This window comes from Muscardinus avellanarius (assembly GCF_963383645.1).
Source record: "Muscardinus avellanarius genome assembly, chromosome: 1".
Taxonomy (NCBI): Eukaryota; Metazoa; Chordata; class Mammalia; order Rodentia; family Gliridae; genus Muscardinus; species Muscardinus avellanarius.
In genome coordinates, this window is record NC_137786.1 from 187297189 (window position 1) to 187317790 (window position 20602).

The 20602-nt window shown below is 39.9% G+C and overlaps 1 protein-coding gene across 9 annotated transcripts in view; it reads left to right on the forward strand.

Annotated features, from left to right (window-relative positions):
• Positions 1–4534: 4534 nt before the first annotated feature.
• USP47 (ubiquitin specific peptidase 47) overlaps positions 4535–20602 on the forward strand; it is a gene marked incomplete at both ends in the record, with an annotated part of 110942 nt that continues 94874 nt past the window's right edge. For all 9 annotated transcript variants that reach the window (XM_080717116.1, XM_080717117.1, XM_080717118.1 and 6 more), the window contains one exon: positions 4535–4573. In XM_080717116.1, the coding sequence (XP_080573242.1) occupies positions 4535–4573 (39 nt within the window). The remainder of the gene's footprint in view (positions 4574–20602) is intronic.

Here is a 20602-nt window from a genome sequence, read left to right on the forward strand (position 1 = left end):
ACTCTTAAAACTCAACAAGAAAATGAACAATATGATTAAGAAATGAACAAAAGACCTAAAGACATACTTCACTAAAAAAGGTAACAACTGGGCATGGTGGCATGTGCCTGGAATCCTGGTACTTGGGAGGCTGAAATAGGAGAATCACAGATTTGAGGCCAGCCTCAGCAATTTAGTAAGGACCTTGGCAACTTAGTGAAACCCTGTTTTAAAATAAAAAATAAAATAGGGCTGGAGATGTAGCTCAGAGGTAGATTGCCCCTGATTTCAATTCCCAGTATCACCAAAAACAAAAAGCACCAAAACAAAACAAACCAACCAACAAACAAATCAAAGAAGATAACAAATGGCAAACAAGCACATGAGAAGGTGTTTGACATCATGTGTCATCAGGGAATTGCAGATTAAAACAACAATGAATTACTACTGCATACCTGTTAGAATGGCCAAAATCTAAAGCACCGACAACAGCAAATGCTTGATGGAAATGCTTGTTCACTGTAGGTGGAATGCAAGGTGGCATAGCCACTTCAGAAAGCATTTTGACAGCTTCTTACAAAATGAAACATACCCTTGCCATATAATCTGGCAGTCATGCTCCTTAGTATTCATGCAAATGAACTGAAAAGCTATGTGTACACAAAATCATCCACATGGATATTTGTAACAGCTTTATTCATAATTCCCCATGTCTTTCAGTAGGTAATTAGATAAATTGACTATGGTACATCAAGATGATAAAATACTATTCAGTGCCCAAAAGATAAGAGATATCCAAACATAAAAAGACACGGGGAAACAAAAGCATATTACTAAGTGAAGTCCATCTGAAAAGGATAGACATTGTATTATTCCAACTACATGACATTCTAGAAAAGTCAAAACTAGAAAGACAGTAAAACATCTTTAATTACCAGGAGATGAGGGAGGGAGGAATGCATAGAGAGGATTTTTAAGGCAGTGAAACTAATTCTGCATAATACTATCACAATAGATACATGTTAGATACATTTCTCAAAATACATAAAATGTATAATGCCAAGCATGAGCCCTAATTCTAAATTAGGGATTTGGGGTGATAATAATGGTGATGTAGATAATGTGGGCCCATTGAAGTTGAGTGTGGGTGAAAGGTATAAGGGAACTTAATGCTCAATTTTGCTTGTGAAGCTAACACTCTAAAAAATGTTTTGTTAAATTAAAAAAATTTAAACTAAGAAACTGACATTGGCACATAAATATTAACCAAATACAATTTTTTTTTTTTTCGGTACTGAGGTTGGAACCCAGGGGCATTCTACCTCTGAGCTACACACCCAGCTCTATTTTTCAGTCTTTATTTTTGAAACAGGATCTCACTGCAATGCACAGGGCCTCACTAAGTAGTAGCTGAGGCTGTCTTCAAATTGTGATCCTCCTGTCTGAGCCTCCCAATGCTGGAATTACAAGCATGTGCCACCATGCCTGGCTCCAGATAAAAAATTTAAAGAGATTTACATCAGTTTTTTTCATTAGTGTCTTCCTCCCAGTACAGAATCCAATCCAGAATACCACACTCTATTTAGTTGTTATATGTACCCAGATACATAACCCAGACTCTGGTATGTAAGTATCTTGTCTTTCATTGATTTTTTTTTTATCTTAACAGTTTTGAGGAATACTGACTAGGTATCCTGGGGCATGTCCCCTAATTTGGGTTTATGTGATTTTTTTATTTCATGGTTTGACTAGGGCTATACTGTGAACAGTTTTTAAGTGAACAGAAAAGGGAAAATATTCCTGAAGAAATTAGAAGGTAAGAGTAGCAACCTCTGAGCTACACCAGTCTTTTTTATTTTTATTTTTTTGGTGGTACTGGGGTTCCTGGAAGCCCTTCTACCTCCGGGATACACTCCCACGGGCTACACGCCCAGACCTATTTTTAACTTTTTTTTTTTTTTTTGGAAACAGGGTCTCTTAAGCCAGCGAGGCTGGCTCTGAACCAGCGCGATCCTCCTGTCTCCGCCTCCCAAGTGCGGGGATTACAAGCATGCGCCACCACGCCCAGCTACACCAGTCTTTTTTTTAACTAGGTGAATCTAGCCAAAAAAGGGCATTAATTATTATGGACATATAACACACCAGGCACTACTGTAGGCACGGAGATGCTTTAGGGACAACCACTATAGAATGAATGGCCATGAAAGGACTCTTTCTGTGTGTATGTGGCACTGGGGATTGAACCCAGGGGCATTGTACCTCCAAACTACACTCCAGCCCTATTTTATTTTTATTTTGAAACAGGGTCTTACTAGGTTGATGAGAGTCTCACTATTTGCTGAGGCTGTCCTTGAACCTGTGATCCTCCTGTCCTCAGCTTTGCAAAGGCCCCCTTACTAAAGTACCAGGGAAGATATTTTTTGAATATAGTTGCATTATGTGATATGGTATAAAAAGATGTATGTGCGCTGAGACTATGGTGATTGGCAAGTGAGTCATTTATTTCCATCACAAAATTTAAGGGGGGGAGGTGTGCCAACATTTTAGTACTTGAGATAAATTATCTTAATGCAATATTTTAAAAAGTTAAATTAATTTTAAAAGTCCATGACCAACAAAATATCAACATTTTAAAAAAGGCAAGCTCACCACTTCCTCAAATCTCTCATACATGCATGAATTGAAGACCAAAATTTTCAACCTGTTAAGAATGTTCTGCACAATACATTCAAAGAATTTTGAGCCTATTTGTTAAAAATATTAAAAAAATACAACATCTTCTGGTTGACATTAGGAAAGAAAGAAAATTACTAGATGAGTTTCAAAAAAAACTTTGCATGGTTTGTGGCTAGAACTGATAAAAATGGGCACTTGAATTAGTGAGAGCAGTCAAAGATTGTCCTTATTCTCATAGGATCTACATCTTTGTGAGTTACCATTTCCAGCTTATGACAAGCCATCTAAACCAAGTACAGAAATAACCTGAACGTTGAATCAGACATTTTAATAACTGCTTCACAAAGTATTAAATATTTTTAAACTGATAAAATCCAGTCAATCATAGTGAGTTCACTAAAATGTTTTAGTGGTGGCAATTTTTTTTAAACCATTAATATGAAAAACTTGTTTTTTATTTATTTATTTTTGCGGGTCTGGGGATGGAACCCAGGGGCATTCGACCACTGAGCTACACCCCCTGCCCTATTTTTTATTCTTTATTTGAAACTGAACTGAAAAGCTATGTCTACACAAAATCTCACTAAATTGCGGAGGGCCTCACTAAGTAGCTGAGGCTGTCCGCGAACCACTATGTTCGGCTAAAAACTTGTTATTGTAAATGTTTATTGTCTTATCCTTTTAAAATTTAAAAATATTTTATAACTCCATTCACAGCTGGGTATGAATATAACTTAAGTTTATGGTTATCATTTTTTGTTAACATCAGAGTACAATCAAAGAAAGGTTCAAGTACGATCAAACACAGGTCCAGGTTAGTTGATGCTGAGGGTGTTAGGACCACAGCAGGATATTTTCTCAGTATGCTGCAAGATCTCTGTATTCACAGACGTTTTCCTGAAGGAGGCCTCGCTGATTCCTCATAGAGAAGCAAGATTAGGAAAACTGATTTAGTGCGGGAAGAGATTAGAGTTTTCTAAAAACATTTTCAAAGATTACAGGTTGAAGCATGCACGCCACGGCCCCACTCTCAGGCCCTCAGTGCCAGGCTCGGCCCTGTTGGAGAGGCAGTTCCCTGGGAGGGGGCAGAGAGCACCTCTCCAATGAGGTTGAGGGGGGCCATGACAGGGCTTCCTCGGGGGCAGGGGTGCTGTCCCTCCTAGCAGATGGGCCCTGAGGAGGGGGAGGACGACAAAGTCGAGGAGGAGCCATAAAGCCGTCCTTTCTCCTTCAAAGCGCTTAGGCCCATTCCAGGGCACCGGCAGGGGGTCGCTCCTTGCTGGTTTCTTTACCAGGAAAAGGCGGGGGGTACGGGAGAGGGGCTGACGTTCCAGCGTTCTGCTAACAGGATGCGAGGAGAGCAGCCCTGGTAAAGCCCGCGAGGGCCTCGTAGCTGGTGGGCAGGGAGTCAAGGGCCCGGAAGGCACGCGGGACTCCGGGCCTGGCCCTTTCCCTGCACAGAGGGAGTCCCGCAATGGAAGGTCCAGCCTTTTCCCACCAAAAACGTTTGCGTAGAGCCCCTCAATCCGTTTCGTACACTCGGGGGTGAGGAAGGGCGGAGGGGACGAGCAGCGGGGGACACCGGCGCGCACACCCGGGCCGGGCCGCCGGGCCGCGAGCCCGCAGGGCCGAACTCTCGCGAGAGCGGCGGCCGCCATTTTTCCATTGATTGCGGCGCTGGGGGAGGGGCCGACGGCGGCGGCGGAACCCGGCTCGGTGTCTGCGCGCTGGTGTCTGAGGCCCAGCCGAGGCCTCCGCGGTTGCCGGAGCGCGGGCGGCGGAGAGGATGACCGCCGCCGGGACCCTCCCCTGAGACAGAGCCGCCGCCACCCTCCACCCGCCCGCGGCCGGGCGGCGCGGCGCGGCCGGAGTCTGAGCGATGGTGCCCGGCGAGGAGAACCAACTGGTGCCGAAGGAGGTGAGGGGCCGGCGCGGAGGCCAGGCCCGAGGCCTGCGGCTCGGCGCCCGGGCCCGGCCAGCACGGGGGCACGGCGGGGCCCCGCCCGCGCCGGGCGGTTGGGGGTCGGGGCCGCCGCGGGTGGGTCGGCGGACACAAAAAGGGACGCCGAGGAGGCCGGTCCGGCGCCGGCGGGGAGGGTGGCCCTGGAAGTCCACATTTAACATGTCGAGCCCAGAGAGGGAGAGAGGGAGGGAGGGCGCGTTTCGAAGAAGACGCTGGGGAGCACTGGCCCGCGGGCACGGCGGACGGGGTGACGGTGCTGCTGCTGGTTTTGACAGTGGCGGTGTACGGCTTACCGGGCTTGTGAAACCTGCTCCCGAGTTGAGATCTGTGGGAGGGCAGAGTTTAACTGTTAGGACTTTTTTTTTTTTTTTCCCTTCCCTCTTTCAACTCCTGTTACTTCGTAGTACTATGGGCCTGCCTAAATGGGGCCTACCGACGATCTTTGGAAAGTAAGTACCTAGGACTGGCACGTAAAAGTGGGAGATGGCTGAGTTTTTCCATATGGAGAGCAGAACGGTTTTTTTCATCCGTCGTGGAGTTGTGCATGCCAATTTGGGTGACTTCTTAAATTCTTAAAAGCAAGTGATATGAGATGCCTTGACTTCTTGGCTTCCCTTGAATAGTAGTAGAAGCTTAAGGATAGAATCCAGCACCGGCCAGTGAATTTCAATATATTAATAGTATCTCTGTTGGCTTTATAAATATCTCCAACGTATTCAAACATGTATTTTTAACTGGTGATCATCAGGCCAGTGCTTTTTTTTTTTTTTTTTTTTTACTTTTTATGGAGCTTTTTATGAGTGATCATTACAAATTCTTAATTCATGTCCTTTTTAGTTGCTTTGTAGCAATTTCTTTGCCATATTAGCAAGTTCAGACACGATGCAAAAGCCAGATATTATTGGAGTTTTGTACCTCTATGATACAGATATATTTTTTCCAGCTTTATCAGATGCACAATGATAGTTTTCTTAAGTTTTGTTAAAGGCAGAGTTGTGTGTCAGTATTCATCAAGCATCACTAACTTTCTGCAGAGCAGATAAACAGATGAATTAATCAGAAGTCTTTCCTCCAGAGTTTTCTAAGCTGCTTAGAAAGGAAACACTAATATTCCTTGAGCTCCAATCAGGGGCTAGATGCCTTATATTGCTTTAGTAACTCTTATGCAAGGAAGGAAGTGATAGGTGCTGAGAGAAAGGTATAAACATGTAGTTCCTTTTAGAGCTACATATTGTTGCTGGTTTCCATTCTTATAAAAAGCAATTAATCCTTATTTTTTGAACATTAGAAAATACAGTGTAGGTGGAACCCGGCTTTAAGAAAACTCACCATTAGTCTTATTCCCTTAATAATTTGATTTAAAGAAGTTCTGACATCAGTATACAACATCACAGGATTATATCTGTGTGTAAAAAGTGCTACAGCAGTTTAAGCATTGCTCCAGCAATGCTCTTTTACCTAGTGGAAATTTAAAGGTTAAATGCCTCTCCTTTAAGACTCTCTTATCTGAGGCTTCAAGCTCATAACATCTTTTTCTCTATTTTTCTCTGGATCATATGCCTTTGTTTTCCAGTCCTTGGTCTTATCTTCAGTCTTCTTTTTCCCTGGTTGCTTTCATGATTCCTGGAAGCATGCACAGTACTCCCAAATCTCAAGACTGTCCCTTGAGGTATGTTTTTTCTTTGATGGCCATACTCATTCTTCATCCAAGTGCGTGTTGCACTTCCATATTTGCTTCTTGATTACTGGAAGCTGTAGTCACCATGGTCTCTTAAATGAGCAAATGCAATGGCTTTTTTTTTTCTTCCTTTTACCCTCTACCTTGAATTTTCTGTAGCATTTTGGATAATTTTATAACCATTCCTGATTTTAGTAACTGCACATCCTTCCTGCCTGCCTGCATCCTTAAGTTAAACCCCTTCACTTCTTTACAAAGAAGAGAATTAGGGCTAGAGGGTTGAAAGTGACTTGTTCAGGGTCAAATAATGAGTTAAGGGCAGAGCAAAGACTAGAACTCAAGTCCCCTGCTACTGTTCCTTGATTATGCTCAATGGCTAACTTGATGTAAACCTCAAAGTGAAATTCTGTAAGAATAGTAATATTTTAACTTTCTAAGTACATATACTAAAAAATTAAAATTTTTTTTTCTTTTTTCTTTTTGGTGGTACCGGGGTTCCTGGAAGCCCTCTACCTCCGGGCTATACTTCCAGACCTATTTTTACATTTTTATTTGGAAACAGGGTCTCCTAAGCCAGCGCGCGCAGCTGGCTTCGAACCTGCGCGATCCTCCTGTCTCTGCCTCCCAAGCGATCCTCCTGTCTCTGCCTCCCAAGCTCGGGGATTACAAGCATGTGCCACCACGCCCGGCAAAAAAAATTTAAATTATAAAGTGTTCAATCTAGGTGTGGTGACCCATACTCGTACTTGGGAGTTTGTGACAGGAGGATCACAAGTTTACCTCTATTCTAACAGTTCGTTATCAACAACATGGAGGAGTGCTTTTTAGTTTCCTTTTTAACAAAAACCTAGAGGAGTGTGTTTTATTTCTGCTTTTTAATATTGTGGTACTTGGAAATGAAATTCAAGGCTTGAGCATTGTAGGCATGTGCTCTACTACTGAGCTACACCCCCAGGTCTAGATCTAGATTGTTTGAGCATGCATGTGTGCATGTATATAGTTGTTGAATGAACATTATATTATTTTGATCCCTGAAGCTCAAGGACAGATGTACCTCAGAGGACTGCTAAAGGAGGCAGCTTATTGTATAGGGCTTGACAAACCGTATCCCGTAGGCCAAATTCAGCTTGCAGCCTATTTTGTATGGCCCTTGAGTTAAGAATGACTTTAACATTTTCAAAATGTTGAAGAAAAAAATTAAAAGAATAATAATATTTGGTGGTGCATGCAAGTATGCGAAATTGAATAAAAATTATTATTGGAACACAGCCATGCCACTTAATTTACTGTTTTCTATGGTGACAACAACAGAGTTGAATAGTTGCTACAAAGACAGTATGTAGGATATATTTGTAACTACTGTTCAAGGCTCAGAACAGTTGGTTCTGGCCAGAGCCTGCCCTTCCTCGGCTTATCTCTTTTTCCATGAAACAAGTTTTTAATGTAGCCAAACAGGTTTTTCTTTAATTTGCTTTTTACATCTATTTGTGCTGTCCCTCTTTCCTACTTTCTCCAACTGTTCAAAACTTGCATACACAAGTTCCACAGTAACCTCTAATTATTTATTCTAAAAAGCCCTTTCTGCTGAGACAGGAGAATTGCTTGTTTGAAGCCAGCCTCAGCAACTTATCAAGACCCTCAACAATTTGGTGAGACCCTGTCTCAAAATTAAAAAGGAAAGTGGGGCTATTAACGTAGCTCAGAAATCGAATCCCTTTGGGTTCAGTCCTTAGTACAAAAGAAATAAGGAAAAGAACACTCATCTAGCATGTACAAAGTCCTGATTTGATCCCCAGCACTGTACACACATGCCTTAAAAAGTGCATATAAAGCTGGGTGTGGTGGCACATGCTTGTAATCCCAGTACTTGGGGGGCTGAGACAGGAGGATTGCAGGTTCAAAGCCAGCCTCAGCAACTTAGTGAGACCCTGTTTCCAAATTAAAAAAAAAAAAAAAAAAAAAAAAAGAAGATTAAGAAGAAGAAGAAGAATAAAGTAGGTCTGGGGGTATAGCTCGGAGGTAGAATGCCCCTGGGTTCCATCCCTAGTACTACCAAATAAATAAATAAATAAATAAATAAAGTGCATGTATTAAGCCAGACATGGAGGTACAAACCTGTAATCCCAGCTACTCAGTAGTCTGAGGCAAGGGGATTGCAAAATTGGAGGCCAGCCTGGGCAATTTAGCAAGGCCATCTCTGAAAATAAAATGGGCTGGGGATATATAGCACAGTGGTAGTGTGCCTCCACGTTCAAGCCCTTGCACTATAAAAGAGAAAACAAAGAAAGAAGGAAAGAGCTTAAGATAGTGAATTCAACCTTTCTGTCTCTCCAGCATGTACACAGCAACAAGGTACCACGTTGAGAGGAGGAAGCCAGTTCTCTCTGTGCAGTGAATATCCTGGGATCTTGGCCTTAGACTTGCTAACCTCCAGAACTTCAGAGATTCAGTTGTTAATAAATTACTCAGCCTAAGGTATTTTGTTACAGAAGTATGAAGGGACCACACTCTGGGAATGCCTTTAGTTCCTCCTATGGGAAGGACACTCTTGCAAGCTATAGTATTCCTGATGGACAGGTATGGTTTATATCACTTTGATTATATCAGCTCACTGCCTTTTAGATTCTAGGGTTTTTGATGAGAAACTGAATGAGGACCTTTTGGGGAAATTTATGACGATAGGTCCCTTCCTCTGGGCCTCATAGATGTTAACAATGTACCCTATATTGTCTTAGGGATGGAGCAGTTTGTTATATATAGTATTATGATGTCAATGAAGTGCTACCAACCATTTGACACCATTCTGAGTTGAAAGAAAAAGGAATTTGAGCCAGACATGGTGGCATACAACTGCATGTCTAATACTTGAGAGGCTGAGACAGTGGATCACAGATTTGAGGCCAGCCTCAGCAACCTAGTGAGGCTCTCAGCAACTTAGACCTTGTTTCAAAAGATAAAAAATAAAACGGGGTTGGAGGCTGAGGGCCAGGGGTGAAACTTAGAGGTAGCATGCTCCTGGGTTAATTTCTTACTACCACCAAAAAAAAAAAAAAAAAAATTCATCCTTTGAGTTTAGATATGATGCATCTTTCTTTAAAAGCAAAAAATTTGGCCAGGCGTGGTGGCTCACGCTTGTAATCCCCGCGCTTGGGAGGCTGAGACAGGAGGATCGCACGGGTTCGAAGCCAGCCTCAGCTACTTAGTGAGGCTCTCAGCAACTTAGTGAGACCCTGTTTCCAAATACAGTATAAAATAGGTCTGGGAGTATAGCCCGGAGGTAGAAAGCTCCTGGGTTCCACCCCCAGTACCACCAAAATAAATAAATAAATAAATAAATGCAAAAAATTGGCATCTCCCTGGTTTCTAATGATGTGAACATATTTTCATATATTTATTGGCGTTTTTTGTATTTTTTTGGTCTGGAGTTTTTTTTTTTTTTTTTTTTAGAATTTTAAGTACTTTGTATATTGTAGATATTGGTCCTCTATCAAGAGGAACACCTGACAAAGATCTACCATTCTGTAGGCGTTTTCTTTAGACTCTTAATGGTTTCCTTTGATGAACAGAAACTTTAATGCCATCTCACTTATTCTTATTTTAATTTCCTGAGCTTTGGGTGTCTTATTAAGGAAGTTCTCCCTGATTCTATACGTTGAAGTGTGGACATATCCCCTCCTTTATTAATTTCAAAGTTTTAGGTCTAATTTCTAGGTTTTTGAGACTATAGTGTACCAATAAAAGTTTTTTGTTTTATAGTGTACCAATAAAAGTTTTTTGTTTTTGTGTGTGTGTGTGTGTTTGTGTTTTTTTGTTTTTTTTTTTTTTTTGGTACTGGGGATGGAACCCAGGGGCATTCTACCTCTGAGCTACACCCCAGCCCTATTTTTTATTCTTTATTTTGAAACAAGGTCTCACTGAGTTGCAAAGGGCTTCACTAAGTAGCTGAGGCTGGCCATGAAACACAATCCTCCTTTCTCAGCCTCTTAAATGCTGGGATTACAAGCATGTGCCACCATGCCCAGCCTCCAATAAAAGTATTTTTTAATAAGCCAAAAATTATTACAGATTTTCAGACTCAAAGTGAAAAGGTCATTGTAGCATCCTGCGGATTTTAAGATCTAACAAAGTAAACACCAGTCTCCATAACCCACAGAAGCAAAAAGCTTCTGGAGTCTTTATTCTTACAGAAGTGGAAAAGGTCCTGGAGGCTAAAAGAGAGAGCCACAGTGGGCCATGCCCAGCTAGTGACCCAGCCTTTTCTTGCTGTGACTTCATAAGAAGCCATTGTAAGGGGGCCTCAAGCACAGGCTTTAAAAGACCCTCATCGCTGCTCTCCGTAATGGCCTGTAGAATTCACAGCTCTGTTGGCAGTTTGATGACTTTGTTGGTTTGGGCTTTGGCACCGTTGTTTTGCATGTGTATTTTGTTTGTTTGGGTTTGTTATTTTGTACTTTTGTTTGTTGATTTTTTCTAGCTAGCGTCATTAGTTGCTATTGTGGCATTTTATGGACAGTGCTAGGAGAGAGAATATTGAGGCTCAGCTAGGCTTCTAGGCCATCTCTCTCTGTGAGGATGCCCTCAAGGGTCATTATGGGATTCTGAGAGACACTGGCAAGAGCACCATTGTCCAGGTCAAACTGACCCACCGTATCCTCACTGAGGCTGAAGTGGCTGTGAAGGTCCTAAGACAGATATATGCACCCCCTTGTTCTATCCAAATGGATTTAATGAGGACTGTGAAGCACCTGAAGGTGATCCAGCTGTTTCAGATTGTAGACACTGCCAACTATATATCTTCCTGGTGATGGAGCATGTGTATGGAGGGCACTGGCTCACTTGCCACCTACTACATCTACCTGGTGATGTGCAGAGGGTGCTGGCTCACTGGCCACTGACTAAGTCTACTTGTGATGGAACACTTGTGCAGAGGGCACTGGCTCACTAGCCACCAACTACATCCACCTGGTGATGGAGCACATGTCTGGGGGGCACTGTATTACTGGCCACCGACTACCCCTACCCGGTGATAGAGCATGTGTGCAGAGGGCACTGGATCACTGGCTACCAACTATGTCTACCTGATAATGGAACACAGCAAGTGTGTGGAGGGTGCTGGCTCACTGGCCACTGACTACATCTACCTGGTGAACGAGCATGTGTCCGGAGGGCACTGGCTCCCTGATCACCAAGTTGGCCTGATGATGGAGCATATGTGCAGAGGATACTGGCTCACTGACCACCAACTAAGTCTCCCTGGTGATGGAGCAGGGGTGCTGAGGGCATTGGCTCACTGGCCATTGACTAAGTCTACCTGGTGATGGAGTATGTGTATAGAGGGCACTGGCTCACCAGCCATTTATGTATACCTGGTGATAGAGCATGTGTTCAGAAGGCACTGGCTCACTGGCGTCAACTATATCTAGCTGGTGATGGAACCTGTGTGCAGAGGGCACTGGCTCACTATAACCCTTATTATAAGAATACTGCTGTGTGATGGCACCAAAAATTTGCCCTGGGTCCAACCAAGTAGCTTCATTGAAAGGGGAGCAGAGGCACAGAGGATTATTAAACATCAAAGTGTCTCCAGTGAAAGACTCCTACAAGGGACAGTAATAACTCCCTGGACCCTGACATCAGTCAGTTCAGCATTGACTCAAGATAGCTGCAGGAGGGACCTGCAAACTGCTTGGAGCTTCTCTACAGGGATTGCTGTCACAAAACCATCTGGAGCCTCCTGGAGACAAATGAGGGGGCCCCTCTGCCCCCACCTGGGAGGGAGGAACATCAAAATTTTTCCTGGGAAACTGCCCCTGCCCTGAGATGGTTCTTAATAAATTTCTGTTTCATATGAAAAAATAAAAAAGCCTTTCTGACCATGTTAATCTAGGGATAATCTCCCTCATAAATGATATATGTATGAACAGAATTTATTTGGCAGTTAACACATAATTTGAGACATTATTACAGTCTCAAATTTAATATACTATATGTATATATTTGTTGTGAATACCTTGACAGAGATCTTTGTGTATTCTTTGTGTGGGGGGGAGGGGGAGGGAGGGAGAGAAAGAGTAAGAGGGAGACAGGGAGGGGGAGGGAGAGAACTAGTTTTATAGGCCAAGACAGTGTCTTTCCTGGAGCAGATACTTAGTAAATATTCACTGATACTGGTAATAGGATTGTAAGGAAACTTAGAATTCAACTAATTATCCTACACTTGTAGATTTTCCAGTGTAATTGGCAAGCTATTTTTCCAACTTCATCACTAACTCTGATAATGTCTTTTTTAGATCTGTTATTTTAAGTTTTTGCATTGAGAGAAGTCTAGATCTTTATACTACCATTTTTTGATGGTTACCTCTCAACTACACAAATCTTAGCATTTCCCATAAGATAGCTAGTCTTATTGAAAATGGAAGAGAGTAGCAGGAGAGCTCACCCTCTACATTCTTGAATCTGAGCATGTTCAGTTCTTTGTTTCTCATTTAACCTTTTTTGGATATAATTCAGCATATTTAATATTTCTTCTAAATTGTTGTACCCAGGAAAGAGTAAAGATCTGTTCATTGCGGAGAATAACACAGCTTTTTCTTCACTTTCACTCTGCAATACATCTTTAAATTGTGGTATATTGATATTGGCTTTAAATATCACTTGCTTTTAATATCCCAATTTTAATTATTGCCTGTTTTATTGTTTCCTTGTAAAGACTAACTTGAATACTCACTTTGCATATTACTGTGCTCTGCCGTATAGGAAAAAATTAGACAATTCTTCTCTTAAGTATCTCATAGTTAAGTACATATTTACTAATGCCTCTAAAATAATACTTTCACTACATGGAACATGTAAATATAGAGAAGATTAAAAATGAAAGAAAAGAAATAGAAAAATAAATTCCACATTTTTTTCCCCCACTACTCTCTTTTCCATGTGATATCTGGAACTGGGTTTTGGCACCTAGTGATAATGATAATAGCCAATGTTTATTGAGCATTTATTTGCCAATATAAGTTAAATGGCATATGTTATATCTACTTTGTGCATAGTAATTCAGTTGTGCTTTGCAACTTCATAATTATATAAGGGGCACTGATATTTGAAAGATTCTCAAATAACTGCTTTTGATCTCTATAGTCTGATTTCTTATAAAACCCATTCATCATTACCTACTATGGAACACATCAATGAATACTCTTTTAATTTTATTTTTTCCATTTAAGTTACTTGAAAATAATGCTATAGTGGTCATTCATATATTTGGTGATTTTAATAAAATGAAGAACCTTTTCTTAAATTTGAGGTGTTGATTCTTCCCATCCAGAAAGAATCATATTGAATTATACCCATTGGAGTCTAAAATTTGAGTGTTTAATAAAATTTATTTATTTATTTATTTATTTTGCGGGTCTGGGGATGGAACCCAAGGGCATTCGACCTCTGAGCTATAGCCCCTGCCCTATTTTTTATTCTTTATTTTGAAACCAGGTCTCACTGAGTTGCAGAGAGCCTCACTAAGTAACTGAGGCTGTCCTTGAACCGCTATCCTCCAATCTCAGCCTCCCGAATGCTGGGATTGAAAGCTGGGATTACAAGCGTGCGCCACCATGCCCAGTTTAAAAGCGAATATTTTAGATATTGAAAATGCTCATTATTAAGTGATAAGGCTAACTGCAGAGTTGTGTGATTCCAGTTTTGTCAAGGAAAAAGGAAAATTAAGGGCTGTATGTATTGAAAGATGAGAAGGAATACATTAAAATATTAACAGTTGGTATTTCTGAATATCTATCTTGATTATTGAGCTGCCTTTTTTGTGTATGTGATACTGAAGATTTAACTTAGGAGCATTCTATCATTAATACCCCAGCCCTTTTTATTTTGAAACAGGGTCTCACTAAGTTATTGTGTGTCTGCCTTAAGTCTGTGATCCTCCTATCTCAACCTCCCAAGTACTGGGATTAAAGGCATATGCTTTGGGCTATCTTTTTGTAGCTTTGTAGTTTTTGAAGTAATTATTTGTGTAGTGTTATGTTGTTACCCCTCCCACATCCCTTTATATCCCATACTGGTGATAGAACCTCAGGGCACTGGATCACTGAACTACACCCCCAGCCCTTTTTAAATTTTATTTATTTATTTTTTGTAGTGCTGTGAATTGAACTCAGAGGCATTCTGCCTCAAAGCTACATGCCCAGACCGATTTTATTTCTTATTTGGAAACAGGGTCTCACTAGATTGCTGAAAGGTTGCGGAGGCTGTCCTAGAACCTGCAATCTTCCTGTCTCAGCCTCCCAAGTACTAGGATTACAGTGTGTGCCACCACTCCCTGGCTCACTTTTTGATTTTTTGAATTTTGAGAAGGGTCTCCCAAAGTTGTCCAAGTTTACTTCAAACTTTTAATTCTGTTGTCTTAGCCATCTAAGTCTCTGGGATGCACCAACATACCCAACATATATTATCTTTTTATGATTATATTTTTCTCTGTCTCTGTGTATCTACCTTGTTAATCTGATCCACATGTAGGGCTATAACTTTGATTGTGATTTACATAGTATTATCTTTAGTCCTGACTTCTAGATTCAGCGTTCTGCCACATGCTGGGTATTTACTTGGTTGCACTCTAGAACCCACAAATTAAATAGGAGTAGTAAGGAAACCCATATTTCTTCTCACTTTCTCCTCCAACTTAATTCTTTGTGTATTCTGTTTCCATTTGGGCTATCACCATCTACCTACTTGGTAAGATGGAACATTAATTTGGTTTCTCCTTTTTTTCCCCCACATAGTTTATCACTTAGAAAATATTTCTTGTGCCTTTATCATTCTGTGGCTCTGCCTCTCTATTTTCTCATTCAATTGTAGTCCTTCTAAGTGGTCATTCTGCTTCCAGTTTTTTTTTTTTTTTCCTCCTAGTCATCCTTCCTACAACTACCAGGGTTATTTTCTAAAATAGATGAGAATGACTTGCCTTCTTTAAAGTTTCTGATTATTACCTTCTGATTGCAAATTGAATAATAGGTACTATTTATAAACACTGTGCTACATACTATGCTAAGCAGTTTATGTACATTATCTTATTTAATCCTATAGCAGCTCTTTAAGTAGTTCCTTATTAGTTTTACAGATGAAGACACTAAGGCTCAAAGAGGGTAAGTAATTTGTTCAAAAGTTATATAGCCATTTGCTTCTAAATCAAGGTAGCCTTAACCAGTTGGAAAGTCTATCCTAATTTGGCCTCAACTGATGGCTTTGAAAGATATTTTAATTAAAATTGTATATGTACATATAAAAGTTAAGTGACTGTGCAGAACTGTTTACAAAAACAGTAGTCCTCTGCAACTCCACCCCTCCTGCTTTGGGATCCCTTGAGGTAACCACTTGCATTTTACTCTTTTGATACTTAGCTCCATATTTTAAATAGTATTTTTAAGTTAATTTTTATTGGCATAATTATACATCCTAGATTCATAATGATAACATTCATACCTGCATACAACATTTCTTGGTCTGTTTCCCTCCGTATACCTCCCAACTCTCCTGCCTCCTCCCTCTCCATACTTGATGGTGAGATTCACCGTGACACATTCGTATATGTGCATAACATTATTTGGTCTGTTTCCTTCCCCAAACCTCCCTTTTTCCTCCCCTTCTCCTTCCTCCAAACTCCTTCCACTAATCTTCTAATCTCCCTTTTCTTTTTCATAAGGTCTCTCTCTTTCCTATTTTCTTCCTATATGTATATGTGAGAGAAAACATCTCAGTATGATGCTCTCCAGTTCCATCCATTTTCCTGCAAATGACATAATTTTGTTCTCTATGGCTAAGTAAAATTATGCTGTGTGTATATACAAAACATTTCCTTTATCCACTCATCTGCTGACAAATGCTTAGGTTGTTTCCCTAACTTGGCTATTGTAAATTATGCTGCTATAAACATGGATATGCATGTATCCTTATAGTATTTTGACTTTCTTCTGGAAATAAACCTTGGAGTGATACTAGGTCATATGGTGGTTCTATGGTTCTATTCCTAGTCTCTTGAAGGACCTCCTTACTGATCTTCATAGTAGTTGTAGTAGTTTACAATCCCTTTATATAAGTGTTGCTTTCCGCCATGTCTTTGCCTGTTTGTATTCTATGCCTATTACTGTTTGTATTCTTTTTTTTTTTTTTTTTTTGCACTACTGGGGATGGAACCCAGGGGCAGTCTACCTCCAAGCTACACCCCAGCCCTATTTTTTGTTCTTTATTTTGCAACAGGGTCACACTGAGTTGCAAAGGGCCTAAGTAGCTGAGGCTGGCTGTGAACCGTGATCCTCCTGTCTTAGTCTCCCAAATGCTGAGATTACAAGCATGTGCCATCACACCCGGCTACTGTTTGTACTCTTGATGTTTGCTGTTTTTGCATTTTGATAGTTTCCCTTGATTTTTCAGTTTAAAATATTATCGACTGACTAATCATAATGGAAGATGAAAATATTAGCTCATCCTCAGTTACACATAGACACTTATGCCCACTCTTCCCAGTATTGCCTTATTGTAAGTTGTTTGTATACTCGGTATTTCAAAGTTTCTGTCACTGAAATTATAAACTATTCACAGATGTGGTTACTTTTCTTTCCTATATAACATTTTGTTTTCTGATTAACAATTTTTTTTAAAGTTGTTTTGCTTAGTTTTCTATATACTTAATTGTTTAGTTCTCAATTGGGGGACATCCCCTCAACCCCATCCCCTACTCCAGAGAACACTTGTAATTTGAAGGTGGGAGGCAAGGGGTGTTTTACTGACATCTAGTGGGTAGAATTCAGGTATGCCGCCAAGCATCCTACTCTGCCCAGGACACTCTCCCACAATCAAATGCTGTTAGGCCTTCTGTGTCCACAGTGCTGGGGTTTAAAAGCTCTGATTTAGTGCAGTCCCAAGTGTATAAATCTCTTATATCCAAACCTACCAGTTTTAATATCTGAAAGAAAATCTTTCCCAGGGCCTTCTTATCTGCTCCAAATGAACTTGTTAAATCTCCATCTTCTCTGCAGCTGTTTTCTCATATTTGCTTTATTATTTTCTTAATGCATCCGTTCAGTTCTCTCTGATATTAGTGCCTTTCTTTTTGCTTCCTCATGTGGAGGACAACTTTCAATAGCTTTCTAAAGGAGATATAATTTTTTTTTAAAGACCATACATATCTAAAAATGTTTCTCCCCTCTTTTTTTTTTCAGTACTGGGGATGAAACCCAGGGCATTCTACCTCTGGGCTACGCCCCAGCCCTAGTTTTTATTCTTTTTTTTTTTTTTTTTTTTTTCTGAAACAGGGTCTCACTGAATTGTAAACGACCTCACTAGCTGAGGCTGTCCATGAACTGCAATCCTCCAATCTCATTCTCTCGAATGCTGGGATTATAAGCATGTACCACCATGTCTAGGTTTGCCCCTTATGTTGTATATGTAGTTTGGCTGGGAAGAGAATTCTGTCAGAAAATCCCTCCTGGCCTTCAATTTAAAGGCATTTCTCTGCTGCTACTGTGTTGCTATTGAGGCATTCAGATTCTTTTCCATTATTTTGAAACTTTTTGTCTTCGCTAGAAGCTTGGAGAATCTTTTGTCTTTAGAGTTCTCACCTCCTTGTATTACCTACTTTGGTATATGTCTGGGTATTGTTGTTGTTGTTGTTGCTTTTTTTGTTTTTTTGTTTTTTTGTTTTTTGTTTTTTTTTTGGTGGTACTGGGGTTCCTGGAGCCCTTCTACCTCTGGGCTACACTCCCAGACCTATTTTTTATACTTTTTATTTGGAAACAGGGTCTCTTAAGCCAGCGCATGTGGCGGCCTTCAAACCTGTGCGATCCTCCTGTCTCTGCCTCCTAAGCGTGGGGATTACAAGTGTGCGTCACCACACCCAGCTGTCTGTTTTTATTCATTGTGCAGGTTCAGGGTAATCCCGTCCAACCTGGAATTTATCTCCTTGATTATAGAAAGTTTTGTAGTTTTTTTCCCCTTCATTTTCTTTGTTTTGTTTCTTGAATTCTTATTGTTTAGGCCTTGTTACTACTGATGGATCTCTAGTTTTCTCATCAATTTTTTACTCATTTTCCAATTTTTTCTTTTTTTCTTTTATTTTCTTTCTGGGAAATCTTTTGCAACTTTATTTTCCAGTTCTTCACCTAAGGTTTTATTTTACTTATACAATGTATAAGCACTCTTTTTCTGGAAAAAAAAGGAAAATCATACCATATATGTGATTTATGAATGCAGTGTCTTCTTTCAGGAAATACTGGTAATTTTTTTCTCTGCATATTCTTTTTTCCCTTCCAAATTCCTTCTTCTGTTTGTTCGCTTTGGGTTTTGTCTTACATATCAAATGTTTTCCTTGGATGAGCTTTAGAAGTCAGTGCTTATTTAAGAGAGGGATCAAGCTGGGCATGGTGGTATACACCTGTAATCCCAGCACTTAGGAGGCTGAGAGAGGAGTGTTGCAAGTTTGAAGTCAGCCTCAGTAACTTAGTGAAACCCTGTTTCCAAATAAAAAATAAAATCTACTAATGTCTTTTTTGTTCCAAGAGTCAAATTCAGAATCCCACATTGCATTTAGTTGTGTATGGCCTTAGTTTCCTTTTTCTGTGATCACTTTTTAGTCTTTCCTTCTCTTTTATGACCTTGGCACTTTTGAAGAGTGTTGCTTTTTGTTGTTGTTGTTGTTGTTGTTGTTGTTGTTGAATGGCCTGCAATATGTGTTTATCTGATGCTTTCTCATGAACAGATTGAGATTATGAATGAGTGCGAAGGATATTACAGACATGTTGTATCCTCAGTGCATCATATCAGGGTAGGGGGACATTTGTTGCTAACCTTGATAACTTTGTTAAGATAGTATTTGCTAGGTTTCTCTACTGTGGTTATTTTCCCATAGGTAATTACAAAAAACCTTGAGATCATACAGATAACTGTTATTAAATTTCTACTTTCTAATTTTAGTGTACATCTGTGGATATTGTCTGGAGCAAATATTACTGTGGCATTCTATTAGTAATTTTCTATTTTCTTCACTATTTTTATATTAATTGGAATTTGCCTGTGAGAAGAAATTGTTTCTGTCCCACACTTATTTAGTTATTTATATTAGAATTGGCTTAATGGATATTTATTTTCTTCTTTGAATTGTAACCCAATACTGTTATTTATTTTGTTGCTTAAACTGTTGCAGTTTGGGCCACGGGAAGCTCCTGGTTGGCTTCTGTATTTACCTTTGCTTTTTGAGCACTACTTTACTTTCTGGTACCAAATAATGCTTCTGCCCATCTAATGTTTTTGCTGCCCCCTGGAATTAAACATTTCTCCTGGAAATTCAGGGTGGGTTTTTTTTTTTTTGGTGTAAATATAAATGTATATAAATTAGGTATCTAGCCTTTCTCCGAACCAGCGCGATCCTCCTGTCTCCGCCTCCCAAGCGTGGGGATTACAAGTGTACGCGGCCATGCCCGGCTAATATTTTAAATCCCTATTATAAATTAAAGTTCTAAAAAACATATTAAAACCTTATTGGTATTAAGGACCTTTTTCAATTCAGGCAACATGTTTAGGTGTCATGATATACAGAGGCTTTTTTTTTTATTGGTGCAATGTATTCATACATCATAATGGTACAAAGAAAATACTTTTGTAGACATACATGCACACATCGCCCAGTTAGACCCTACCCGATACCCACCCCATTCCTCCTTCCCATGCTTGGCTTAGTGGTTGACATCTAGTTTTATAGCAATTTATCCAATATTAACAGTGATAATCTCACAAAGCAGTTTCATTTGTCTGATACCAAGCTTTTGATGACTCAAAGATAACATTTCAATATTTCTTTTTGCTTTCTTTCTTACCAGAGAATATTTTTTTCTTTTCTTTTTTTTTAGGTGAAGCTATCATACATTTATTTATTTATTTTTCAGAAAAAATCTATCCTGATAAGGAATATGGACTCTAGATACCCAAAACAATCTCGAAGAAGAACAAAGCTAGAAGATTTATATTTTCTGATTTCAAACCATTTAAAGCTACAATAATTGAAACAGTGTAGTACTGTTCTAAAGGCAGATATATAGACCATTGGAGTTAAATACAAGCTTAGAGATAAATTCTTCCATATATTGTCAAGTTATTTTTGACAAGGTTTCCACGAACATTTGGTGGAGGAAATAATAATCTTTTTACTAAATATTGTTGAAAAATAATGATTACATGGAAAAGAATAAAATTGGACCCTTACCTAACACATATACAAATATTAACTCAAAATAGATAAAAGACCTAAATAT